This window comes from Hemiscyllium ocellatum, chromosome 18 (genome assembly GCF_020745735.1).
Source record: "Hemiscyllium ocellatum isolate sHemOce1 chromosome 18, sHemOce1.pat.X.cur, whole genome shotgun sequence".
In the NCBI taxonomy this organism is placed as follows: domain Eukaryota; kingdom Metazoa; phylum Chordata; class Chondrichthyes; order Orectolobiformes; family Hemiscylliidae; genus Hemiscyllium; species Hemiscyllium ocellatum.
Window position 1 is genome coordinate 50,176,345 of NC_083418.1, and position 13,773 is coordinate 50,190,117.

The window sequence follows — 13,773 nt, forward strand, 5'->3', positions numbered from 1 at the left end:
AGTCGATGTGGAACATAAGTAACAGCTCAAATTGTGACTGTGGCCATCAGACTCTGACAATTGCCCATGTACAGAAGTCCTGTCCAGGGCAAAGGTGATCAGATAAGACTGGCTGAAATAACAAACTGTGCAGGGAATGCGTGTGAGTGGGATGAGACAGAGTTGAATATTAAGATACTCAAACAGTGAGAGCAAGGGCAAGGGCAAGATAAGTGTGAGATATTAAATGTTATTAAAGTCAGTTTTGAATCATCATTTGGGAAATAGTGCTGGACACAGTTTAACTGGAGCATGCCATATAAATTGGATAAGCAACAATAAATCCATAGTTTGAATATAACAAGAGAAAACCTTTGCGATTTATTGCTTTTCTAACATAGTTAAGTAAAGATGTCTCACATATTCACCCTCAAACCTGTTCCACGATTCAATTAAACCACTCCCTGTTCTTGCGCCATATCAGTGAATGCTGTTGCATAACAAAGATCCATCCATTTTGATTTTGAAATTTTTAATTAACTTCCAACCTCAGCATGTATTAACAAAGAACAAAGAAAATTTACAGCCCAGGAACTGGCCCTTCGGCCCTCCAAGCCTGAGCCAATCAAAATGTAATGTCTAAACCTATCGGTCAATTCCTAAACATCTGTATCCCTCTGCTCCCCACCTACTCATGCATTTGTCCAGACGTACCGTGCCTGCCTCTACCACCTCTGCTGGCAACGTATTCCAAATGCCCACCACCCTCTATGTGAAGCACTTGCCGCATGTATCCCCCTTCAACTTTCCACCCCTACCTTGACAGCGTGACCTCTCGTTATTGAATCCTTCACTCTGGGAAAAAGCTTGTCTCTATCCACCCTGTCTATACCCTTCATGATTTTGTAAACCTCAATCAGGTCCTCCCTCAATCTCCTTTTTAAATAAGGAAAATAAACCTAACCTACTCAACCTTTCTTCATAGCTAGCACCTTCCATACCAGGCAACATCCTCGTAAACCTTCTCTGCACCCTCTCCAAAGCGTCCACATCCTTTTGGTAATGTGACAACCAGAACTGTACATAGTATTCTAAATGCGGCCAAACCAATGCCTTGTACAATTTAAACATGACTTGCCAGCTCTGATACTCAATACCCTGTCCAATGAAGGCAACCATATTATATGCCTTCTTGACCACTCTATCCACCTGTGCAGCAACCTTCAGGGTACAATGGACCTGCACTCCTAGATCTCTCTGCCCATCAACTTTTCCCAAGGCTCTTCCGTTCATTGTACAATTCGCTCTAGAATTAGACTTGCTTAAATGCATCACCTCATATTTGTCTGGATTGAAAACCATCTGCCACTTTTCCGCCCAACTCTCCAGTCTATCTATATCCTCCTATATTCTCTGACAGTCCTTATGCTTTCTGCTACTCCACCAATCTTTGTGTCATCTGCAAACTTGCTGATAATACCAACAGTGCCCTCTTCCAGATAATTTAGGTATATTACAAACAACAGTGGCCCCAACACTGACCCCTGTGGGACACCACTGGTCACCTTTCTCCATTTCGAGAAACTCCCTTCAACTATTACTCTCTGTCTCCTGATGCTCAACCAGTTCTTTATCCACCTGGTTAGAACACCCTGCACACCATGTGACTTCACTTTGTCCATTAGTCTACCATGGGGAACCTTATCAAACGCCTTACTAAAGTCCATGTATATGACATCAACGGCCCTTCCTTCATCTATCAACTTGGTCACTTCCCCAAAGAACTCTATTAAGTTGGTAAGGCATGATCTCCCCCGTACAAAACAATGTTGCCTATCACTAATAAGCCCATTCTTTTCTAAATATAAATAGATCCTATCTCTCAGTACCTTCTCCAGGAACTTTCCCACCACTAACGTCAGGCTCACTGGTTTGTAGTTACCCGGAATATCCCTTCTATCCTTCTTGTACAGGGGGACAACACTCCAGCCCTCCGGCACCTCACCTGTATTTAAGGATGCCACAAAGGTATTTCCTCTCTCGCCTCCCTCAGCAACCTGGGATAGATCCCATCCAGTCCTGAGTACTTGTCCACCTTAATAATCTCTAGCGTACCCAACACATCTTCCCTACTTATGTCAACATGATCCAGACTAATCAAACTTCTATCTCTAATCTCAACATTCATCATGTTCCTCTCCTCAGTGAACACTGATGCAAAGTAATCATTCAGAATCTCATCCATTCTCTCAGGTTCGACACTCAGCCTTCCTTTGTTATCCTTTAGTAGACCAATCCTTTCTCTAGTTATCCGCTTGCTTCTTATATAAGAATAAAGTTATTTTGGGATTCTCCTTAATTCTGCTCGCTAAAGCTATGTCGTGATCCTTTTCAGCCCGCTTGATTCCTCGTTTAAGACTTGTCCTACTCTTCCGATATTCTTCCAGGGCCCCTTCTGTTCTCAGCTGCCTAGACTTTATGTGTGCTTCCCTTTTCCTCTTGGCTAGTCGTACAATTTCTCCTGTCATCCACGGTTCACGAATCTTGCCCTTCCTATCCTTTGCCTTCAATGGGACATGCCTATCCTGCACTATCTTTAATCTATCTTTGAAAGCCTCCCACATCTCAAATGTGGACTTCCCTTCAAATAGCTGTGTCCAGTCCACATTTCTAAGCTCCTGCCTAATTTGATATAATTGGCCTTGGCCCAGTTTTGTACTCTTCCCAGTCCACTCTCTTCTTTATCTACGAGTATTCTAAAACTTACAGAATTATGGTCACTGTTCCCAAAGAAATCCCCCACTGCAACTTCTACCACCTGTCCTGGCTCGTTCCCCAGTACCAGGTCCAATATGGCCCCTTCCCTCATCGGACTATTGACATATTGCTCTAGAAAACTCCCCTGGTTGCTTCTTACAAATTCTACCCAATCCAGACCTCTGACATTAAGTGTATCCCAGTCAACATTGGGAAAATTAAAATCTCCCAACACCACTACCCTATTGCCTCCACATCTTTCCACAATCTGGTTAACCATTTGTTCTTCTACCTCACACGCACTGTTGAAAGGCCTGTAATACAGCCCCAACAGTCTGACTGCACCCGTCTTATTTCTCAGCTCCACCCATAATGCCTCACTACCCAAGATGTCCACAGTGTACTCCTTTAGCACAGCCGTGATATCGTCCTTGATCAGCAATGCAACTCCACCCCACCCCACCCCCTTTTACTTCCCTCCCTGTCCTATCTGAAGCATCTATATCCCATATTAGGGGAGAGTGTTCCAGATGTCCACCATCCTTTGTGTGGATATAGTGCTTCCTGATTGATGTACCTCTAATTTTAAGAAGATGCTTGCTTCTGCCTTTCCTCCATGACTTTTTCTGATTTACTCCATTAAATCTTTTAAAAATGTTAAATATCAAATTACCTCAGTCATCCAGCTCAGGGAGGATAGCCTAGTCTATGTAGCTGGCTTCTTTAGTCTTAAACCCATGAGAAATCTGCACTTACGCCTTTAAATGTCAGTACATCCTTCCTGAGGTGCAGTGCCCAGACAGAACACAGTTCATCAAATGGGATCTGGCCAACTTTACATGATCAAAAAGGAGTTTCCTGATTTTTGTGTTCAGCACCTTAGAAATAGAGGCTGTGTTCATGACGGTTGTCGACTATCATTTAATGATGTAAGTATTTCAAACTTAAATCTCTCCATGTTTCTGAGTTCAAACTATCTTGAAAATACTCTGATTTACCTTTTTTTATTCAATCATGGGAAGTGGGCATTGTGCTAGCATTTATTGCTCATCCCTAGTTGCCCTTGAGAAGATGGTGGTGAGCTGCCATCCTGAACCGCTGCAATCTACCTGATATAGACAGGTTCCCTGAGGAAAGGAATTTCAGGATTCTGCGGCAGCAGCAGTGAAGGAATGGCAATATGGTTGCAAGTCAGGATGGTGAGTGATTGAAGGGAAATTTGCAAGTGGTGGTGTTCCCATATAATTGCAGCCATTGTCCTTCTAGACAGAAGTAGTTGTGGATTGGAATGCACTGTCCAAGGATCTTTGGTGAATTTCTGCACAGTATCCTGTCCTCCCCCAAGTCTTTGTAGTGACCTTCATTCAATTGTAATACCATTACATCTAACTTCAGCCTCTCCCTCTCAAACTGCACATGTGAATTCTATCATATTATGGTCACTGTTCCCTAGAGGTCCTTTCCCCTTAAGCATCCTAATCAATTCAGCTTCATTATATATCAACAAATCCAGAATTACCTATTACTTAATGGGCTCTACCATAAACAGCTCCAAAAAAAAGTCTCGTGGACATTCTACAAATTCCTTTTCTTGGGATCTGCTACCAACCTGGTTTCCCAGTCCATTTCATATTTAAGTCCACCATGATAATTGTAACAGTATCTTTCTTACAGACTTTTTTTTATTTCTTGCTTTATTTTCTGCTCCACACCCTGATAATGTTACTGGGCCAGTACACAACTCTCACGCCATGTGGTTCCTCAACACTACCTATACAGATTCTAAGCTTACAACTTTTATCACTTCTTGTTTTAATTTAGTTTAATTTTAACTAACAAGACAACCTCATCCCCTCTGCCCATCTATCTATCCTTTCAATAGGATGTGTACCCTTGGATATTTTGATCCTAGGTCTGATACCCTTGCAGCTGAAAATGTGTTGCTGGAAAAGCACAGCAGGTCAGGCAGCATCCAAGGCGCAGGAGAGTTGACGTTTCGGGCATGAGCCCTTCTTCAGGATACCCTTGCAGACATGTCTCTGGGATACCTACAACATCATTTCTACGAATTCCAATCTGTGCTACAAGCTCATTTATCTTTTTCATACACTGCATGCAATACCTTCAGTCCTATGTTGACTAATCTCTTCTCATAGTAGTCCCCTTATCTGCTGTGCCTGAAGTTAGATTCCTGACCCTTTCTATACACTCTATCCCATTACACATTCTGGAAACTTTCATAACCTCTCTTCCAATTTAATGCTCTTTCATTTCTGATAATAATCTGTTGTGTGCCTACCTTCTGCATATAGGCAATAGCAATAAACAGTCCCCTTATGAACAAAGCAAAATATCTAACTTGGATACAGTGCAATATTAAACACCCATTCATATCCAACTCATGTCCAGGTCTCAGTAATGACTATTATATCATCATTTTAATCAAAGAATAATACAGTACAAAGGAGAACATCAGTTCATTATGTCTGTGCTGGCTGTTTGATTGACCCATTCAATTAGTCTCACCCATTTGGTTTTTACTAAATAGTCCTCCTTTTTTTCCCCCTTCAAACATTTATCATTTCAGTTTGTAATTCCATAAGACCATAAAATCATAAGAAGCAGGAACTGGAGAAGGCCATTCAACCGCACCAGCCTGATCCACCATTCAATAGGATCATGGTTGACCTGACATTCCTCACCTCCATTTTCTTACCTTTTCCCCTTAATCCTTAATTTCCCTGAGCAAGAATCTATCTATCTACACAAGGACTCTGCCCTCACAGTTTCCTGTGGCAACTATTTTCAAAGAGTCACAATCCTCTGGGAAAAGAAATTCCTCCTCATTTCAGTCTTAAATAGGCACCCTTTTTCTAACACCATGCTCTCAGGTCCTCTCCTCTCCCATGGGGGGAAACAACCTAGGCATTTACCCTGACAAACCCGTTAAGAATTCTACAAGTTTCAATGAGATCGCCTCTCACTCTTCTAAACTCCAGTAAGTAGAATCTCAATCTGTTTAGCCTTTGCTTATAAGACAATCCCTCCATTCCAGAGATAATCTAGCAAATCTTTTCTGAACTGCCTCCAATGAAATTGTACTTTTTCTTAAATAAGGGACCAAAATTGCTCACAGTATTCTGATATGGTCTCACCAACACCTTGTACAGTTCCCTATTTATATTCTTTTTTGCTCTTTGATATTTTCCTCTCTTTCTAATCTACAACTGGTCAGTTCTACCATTGTGATAACACAAGCCTTTCGCACTCTTCACTATTTAAGGATCTTCTATAAAGTCCACTTATCCCTTCTGTGAGGACCCTTGTCTTAGCACAGGTCAGACAAATGTTTGGAATTCATTTGCGCCATGTTCCATGAAATGGAAGACCTGTTCATGGCTTACATTTGCACAACATAAATGGCAGGCAATGACCATATCCATAAGAGAGAATCTAACCATTGCACCTTGACACTCAACAGCATTACGATTGCTGAATCCCCCACCATCAACATCCTGGGGTTAACCATTGATCAGAAAGATAACTGGACTAGCCATTTAAATTCTCTGGCTACAACAGCAGATCAGAGGCTAGGAATCCTGCGATAAGAAACTCATCTCATGATTTTCAAAAGTCTATTCCTCAGCCAGAAGACATAAGTCAGGAGTGTGATGAAAACTCCCACTTTCCTGGATGAATGTAGCTCTAACAATACACAAGAAGCTTAACATCAAGCAGAACAAAGCAGTCCACTTGACTGGCACCACAAACATTCACTCCCCAACTTGCAATGCTCAGTAACAACACTGTGTACTATCTCCAATGTGCACTGTAGAAATAGGCAAGATCTTCCAAACCCATGACCGTCTACCACCTGGAAGGATGAAGATAGCTACTATATGAGAGCATCACCACCTGTAAAGTCCCCTCTAAGTCACCCACTAACCTGATTTGGAAATATATCACCATTGCTTCGGTGTCATTGCTTCAATAAATGCAGCATCTTTCATTCTTCTAAACTCTAACAAATATTGGGACAATTTATTCAACAATTCCTCATAAGCCAATCCATTCCAGAAATCAACCTCATGAACCTCCTCGGACTCAAACTCAATGTATGTATATCCTTCCTTAAATTAAGAGATCAAATCTGTATGAAATCCTTTACATTCTGTAAAGTTGTATCAAAACATCTTTTCTTTTATACTCCAATCTCCTCATATTGAAGGCCAACAATGTCCCCAACACTTTGCCTTTATTACCATGTGTTCTGATTTGCTGGACTTTAAAGTGTCACAAAATGCCAATTGGAAATCCAAACACACTGCATCTCCTGGCTCCTTTTCAAAGATCACAGAATTGTTACAGTGCAAAAGGAGGCCATTTGGCCCATCGTGCCTGCACCAACTTCTTAAATGAGCATCATAATCTAATGCATTTTTCCATTTCCCTCCTTATCCACGCTCACATTATTATATGAAATGGGGGTCATGTTTTACAAATAAGTGGTCACTCACTTAAGACAGAGACAAGAAGAACTGTTTCTGTGGCCGAAGGGTCTGTTTCTATGCTGTATGACTCAATGACTCTTTGGAATTCTCTTCCTCAAAGGGAATGGAAGCCAAGTCTGCTTCTTTTAAGGCAGAAATGGATGAATTCTTAATAAGCAAGGCAGTCAAAAGTAACGGGGGTACAGAATGTGGAGTATTCGGATCAGCTATGATCTATTGTAGACCTAGTTCAAGGAGTCGAGTGACCCACTCATATTCCAAATCATATTTTGTATGTTTACTATTTTTGTTGTACCGTCCAAGAGCTAAATTTATCAAACATAATATTCCATTCATAAAACTGTCTCACCCCTATTTGGTTGTATTATAGTCTACATCTTCTTTAATATGGCAGTATTTTATGTAACTGCAAATTATGGAACATATATGATGTACACGTTATTTAATTATAAACAATGTATACTGTACATATCGTAGAGAATGTATATATGTACAGTTTATGCTTTGTGTTACATACCTATGTTATATAGTGTGTGTATAGCATATATTATAGATGTCAAGTGTATTTTGTATATTGTAAATGTTTCAATCTGTGAACACACCACCAACATTTCACTTTGACCCAACTATATGTAAGAATCATCTTTGGAGCAGTGGATTATCAATAGAGACATATATATTGCAAACATTTATATATAGTGTACGTAAAATATATTATAAATCTTATACATAGTGTTTATCGGGCACGTGATATATCATATATGTTGTATGTATATATTGTATATATCAGCTATAACCTGGTTGTTGAAGGCGGCGCTCCCGCGCTGTGGACACTCGGCCGCGGATCCCCACAGTCACCAGACCCGGGGCCCCGACACCCTGAAGCCCGCTCACCCCGAAGGCGGGAGCCCGGGGCAGGGTGACCGGGCGGGAGATGGCCAGGTAGAGAGAGAGAGAGAGAGATCCCAAGTATCTCTGTCCTCCAGTAACCTGTACCTCGCCAGACCCTCTTCCCTCAACCTCTAGCACTTCCTGCGAGATATTTTGAAAAATTCTATTTACGAGAGTTTAAAAAAAGAATTTATTACTTCTGTTTGAACGTTGTGTTAATGAAGGATGTACAATCTTATTTGTTGGCCCTCAACATACAAGTGCACGCCTATGCACTTGGACCCTCAGTCTGCTTCCCTCACTCTCTCAGGCCCTGGCCCTCAGTCACATAATCCCTTAGAATCTGTTCTGTTAGTCCCAGTCCCTAAGTCTGTCCCTCATATTATTCCCCTCAGGTCCTCAGTTCAGCTCTTCAGTGTCTGTCCCTCAGTCTCAGTCCCTTAATCTTTGTTCCTCAGAGCCTGAATTCTTAAATCTCTGCCCTTTAATCTCTGTCCATCAGCCTTTGTCCCTGTTGCTCAGTTTTCACTTAATTCCCCCATTTCCTCAGCCCCTCAGTCTCTGTCCTCAGCCCCCGGGTATCTGAGCTGAATCAGTTCATTTTTGTGGATAATATGTCATAATCTGCTCATGCTTTAATTTCTGTATCAAAGTTGAATTTGTAATATGTGTTTCAGGTACTTGGTGAGTCGCTCGGACGTGCATCAGTTTATTGAACGCTGCACGAAAGTAGTGGGAGCCCAGAGCAGCCATGCCTCAGCATTGGCTGATGTCTTGGTAGAGGGAGATTATCGAGGGCATTACAGCCATGGACTCAACAGGCTTGGTGTGTGGATCTGCAGTCAAACAACAGTGGGACTGAATCCACTCCCCACAACTCTCTTTTATTATCTCAATAGTTTAATAGCTCTTTCCAAAGAAACATCAAACTTTTTGAAAAGTACTTTTTGCTATAAAGCAGTTTTATTGAATAGAGGAACAAGAGGTGGTTATTCAGCCCTAGGGATGTCAGCTCAGCAGGAAAATGTCCGGGTGGATCAGGATTTATAAGATGATAATGGGAGAATCTGGGAGATCAGAATGGAGACCTGAGAGAAGGGGGAACTAGGATAACAGAATATGGGAGGAATGATGTATGAGAATGGGAGTTCTGAATAATGAACGATCTGTGTAATAGCAGGGACTCTTACATTGGGGTAACTTGCTCCTGTGTCTTGGCCACTGTTTTCCTGAAAGAGCAGGTGGAAGGTTGGGATCTGTTTTGAATTACTCTTCTGATCTTCAACCCCTACCCACGCTCAATTTATACAGAAAGCAGTACCTCTTATGGTACCAATTCTAGTGTCAGCAATGAACCCACACCTCAACACAAACAATTGATCAATTGATCAAACTTCCCAATAAAGAAATGATCAGTTATTAAAGCATCTCAGGGTCGGCATTGGAAAGGTTTAGGGTTGGTGTTAGTTTTTCCACTAAGATCAGCGTTAAGGTCTGTGTAATGATTCTCGCTATCAATTTGTGTGATGTATTGAGGTCAGAGATGGGTTGGGTTATGATTGGAGTAATGTCAGTGTGAAGGTAAGGGTTGTGTCAGTATAATGGCCGGGGTAGGGTTTAGAGATATGACCCTCACACTCGGTCTGTCTGTATTGCAGATATATATTTGAAAGACCTGAAGACTGGAATCTGTGCCAAGGATGGAGAACCTTTAATTGACAAGTCAACAGTGGCTACAGCACTGGTCAATGGCAATAACCTGATAGGGCCTGTGGTAGGCAATTTTTGCATGGATCTGGCTATTAAAAAAGCCAAAGATGTGGGAATCGGATGGGTGACAGCTTATGGTGAGTTCAAATATCAGGACCAATAGGAATTAACTCTGTGAACTATTAATCCATCTCTACCCTTTGAACTGAAGGAACTGAGTGTCAAAGCCAGTTAGTACAAAGCCCCCAAAGTAATCTCAGTACTGCTTAACATGAGTTGGTAGCAAAGTGGGTTTAAAAAAAAGAAAAGGAATGATGCATAATTCATGCGAGAGCAAGAACATTCAAAACTGGGGGCAGTGAAAGACTCATCTTAGATGTTTCTCTCTCAATCCTGGAGGAATTGAGAAACAGCTTTCCAAACACTCCCCACCCACAACGCTAGACTAATTGGAAACCCCCCCTCCAAAAGAAAACAACAAAATACTCCAAGATATTGGGAATATTGTTGTCTCAGCCCCAAAAGTAGGAGGTAACGGTGACAATAAGATAGTCACTGCATACATCCCAGCTTTTGAATCCATTGTGCTCAGTCAGTTAGGATGGGATGAAGTGGATTAAGCAGCTGTGTGTAACTCAATCTCCACTTTAAAATCATAAAATAATCTTAACGGCAAGGAAGAGTTGCATTGGGAGTGGATGGAGCTATGAAAAATGTGTGTTTGGAAGCTCTTGTGCAGTGGTAGTGTCCCTACACTTAAACAAAGAAACCTGGGTTCAAGTCCCACCTGCTCCAGCAGTGTGTAATTACATCTCTTAGCAGGCTGATTAGAAAAGTAGGTTAATTTTTTTGGAAAAGACCACATCTTATGGCAGAAGACCTGTGTCTAGCATGCCCATTTCAAGGGTTAATCAAAGTGCGATTGGATTCTAGTTAAAAATTCCAGTTTAAAAACCTACTCACTGACTTTAGGGATTTAATTATTGCATATTGGAGGATATTTACATGTAGTTATTGAGATGCAGGTTACATTTAATTTGACTTCCATCACATTGAACTTATTCAGCCTGCGGTTTCATGCTTTCAGGAAACTGGCTAGGTAAATGAAGAGAAGAGTGAATAGCGGTAAGGCTGGATTTTTTTTATTCACTCATGGGATGTGAGATTTGGTGGCTGGGCCAGCATTTATTGTCCATCCCTAGTTGCCCTTGAGAAGGTGAGAATGAGCTTGCTTGATATGCTGCAGTCCATATGCTATTGGTAGAACCACAATGCCGTAGAGGAGGAAATTCCAGGGCTTTGGCCCAGGGACACTGAAAGCAACAGTGATATATTTCCAAAACAGGATCTTGAGTGACATGGAGGGGCATTTGTAGTGAATGGTATTCCCGTGTACCTGCTGCCTTGAACTTCTAGATGGTAATCGTGATTTTTTTTGCAATGCATCTTGTAGATGGTACACACTGCTGCAGCTGAGTGTCGGTGGTGAATTTTGTGGATGCGGTGCCACAATTGCTTTGTCCTGGAGAGGTCAAGCTTCTTGAGTATTGTTGGAGTTGCACTCATCAGGCAAGTGGAGAGTGTTCCATCACAATCCTCACTTATGCCTTGTAGATGGTGGACAAGCTTTGGGGAGGCAGAAATGAGTTACTCGCTGCAAGATTCCTAGTTTCTGGCATACTGTTGTAGCCACTGTATTTATATGGCTATTCCAGTTGAGTTTCTGGTCAATGATAAGCACCAGGACATTGATAATGGAGGACTTAGTGATTGTAATGCCATTGAATGTCAAGTGGTGGTACTTAGATTGTGTTTTTTTATTGGAGATGGTCAATGACTGGCATTTGTTTGGCATGAATGTTACTTGCCACTTGTCAGCCCAAGCCTGGATATGATCCAGATGTGTTGCATTTGGATATGGACTGCTTCACTGTCTGAGGAGTTGCAAATAGTGCTGAACATTGTGCAGTCAACAAGGAACATCCCCACTTCTGACCTTATGATGAAGCAAAGGTCACTAAGAGTGAAGATAATTGGGCCTAGGGCACTACCCTGAGGAACTCCTGCAGAGATGTCATGAAGCTGACATAAGTGACCTCCAACAACCACAACAGTCTTCCCATGTGCCAGGTATGACTCCAGTTTTTCCCCAATTCACATCGATTCCAGCTTTGCTAGGGCTTCTTGATGACATGCACTGTTAATTGTGGCCTTAATGTCAAAGCAGTCACTCTCATCTCACCCCTGAAATTCAGCTGTTTTGTCCATGTTTGACCCAAGACTGTAATGAGGTCAGAAGCTAAATGGCCCTGGCAGAAGCCATACTGGGCATCAGTGTGCAGGATGTTGAAATTTCTATTGTCCAATCTGAATAAAAGTTCATTTATGGCAGCTTCTCCCTCAGTTTCCATTGGTAAGTGTTTAGCAGGAAGTGCTTGTGTCAATATAGCTAATTTCTACCTTGGTGATTTTCAAAATGACCAGAATGGATGTGTTTAACAGAACATTAGAAGAGGTGATTATCACCATTCATGGCAGTGATGACATGCTACAAAATGCTATGCCCAGGACAGAGATGCTTGGGGAAAGTGCCTGAGCTTATAGGAGGAATTATGCATGTCACAGGATATGTAGACAGATGGTCAGCTTACTTGAGCTCTTGGAATAACGGTGCCACTGTGTGCCACCACTGTTTGTCATATCCAATGATGGAAGATTTCTCAGCCTCTGAGAGGAAGACCTGCTCTCAGCTGGACCAGGAGTCCAGGCCTTGCCAGTGGATGTCAAGGTGACTCCTATTCTCAACACTTTCAACCTCCATATCTTTCCTGGTACTGGCTTTATATCCAGGATTTCCTAGTGGATGGGTCATAAATAAGGTTGATCAAAAGATTGTTTGCCTGGGCTAATAATTATGCAAATGTCTTTACTGATGACAGTGGCCAGAATGAGCAGATACTCTGGTTGAATTGCCCCAGTACAACATGCCATCAACTATATTCACATCGCTATCATAGCACTGCTACAGCATCCAGAATGTTTATACATCAGTAGCTGTGCAAATACAAGAGGAGGTCATTACAGTTCTGTTCCAGAAGCCTTTTGTACCAGACAGAAAAGCAAATTTTGATTTGTAGAAGAGATATTCCTTGCAAACTTGGCTCATGAAACATGTGAGGAATCCCACCAACATTAGGCCTAACCTCAGGCGTGTCACTTGGCAAATTAGATATTTTCTGATTATCCCGTGTAGAGATGTTATGACACACCTCTGGGGCAGGTGGGCTTTAAACCTAGGCCTCCTCGCTCTGAGATAGTTAAACTACTACTGTACCACAAGAGCCATAACATTAGGCAAGTTATTATAATGTGCTTCAGGTGACCAGATAGTTCTCAAGGCATTGATCAACCCTCATCTGATCCAGAATCCAGAATGATAGCGACAGATTACATCCTTCACAACATTGAATGGCAGAGAAGTGCAGGTGGAAAATGATGTAAAGTCTCATCATTCCCTTTTCCAATGAGAGCATTGAGAAGGGGTAGGACATCCATCAGTAGCCAGCCACTGATGTTGCTTCTCAAGGTTCCTAATATTGTCACAGTTCAGTAGTGTGACACATAATAAATGTAATGCTGTGGTTGCTCCCACCATCAGTACCAATCTGTCACCTTTCGGCCCTTTGTATGAAACAGTGCTTCAACTACACATCCACTGCTGAGCAAGTCCCATTAATGCCATTGATTATGAAATATGAGAAAGTAAGTGTGAACTTGAGATGGGATACTGACCAAGACATGAATATGGTGTTGATTTTATGTGGCATCATAAATAAAGGAAATGGAAGAACAAAGATTGTCAGTCATTTGTACATCCTTAGTGAATTACAATGTCTTGAACTTGTATTTCCTAATGTGTCTATCT

At 41.7% G+C, this 13,773-nt stretch overlaps 1 protein-coding gene across 1 annotated transcript in view; it reads left to right on the top strand.

The window, feature by feature from the left end:
• The first annotated feature begins 8,115 nt into the window (after nt 1-8,115).
• Nucleotides 8,116-13,773, top strand: part of LOC132824302 (uncharacterized oxidoreductase YjmC-like) — a 30,983-nt gene continuing 25,325 nt past the window's right edge. The window contains exons 1-3 of the mRNA XM_060838647.1: nt 8,116-8,189; nt 8,816-8,964; nt 9,797-9,985. Coding sequence (XP_060694630.1) covers nt 8,182-8,189; nt 8,816-8,964; nt 9,797-9,985 — 346 coding nt within the window. The 5' untranslated portion in view covers nt 8,116-8,181. The remainder of the gene's footprint in view (nt 8,190-8,815; nt 8,965-9,796; nt 9,986-13,773) is intronic.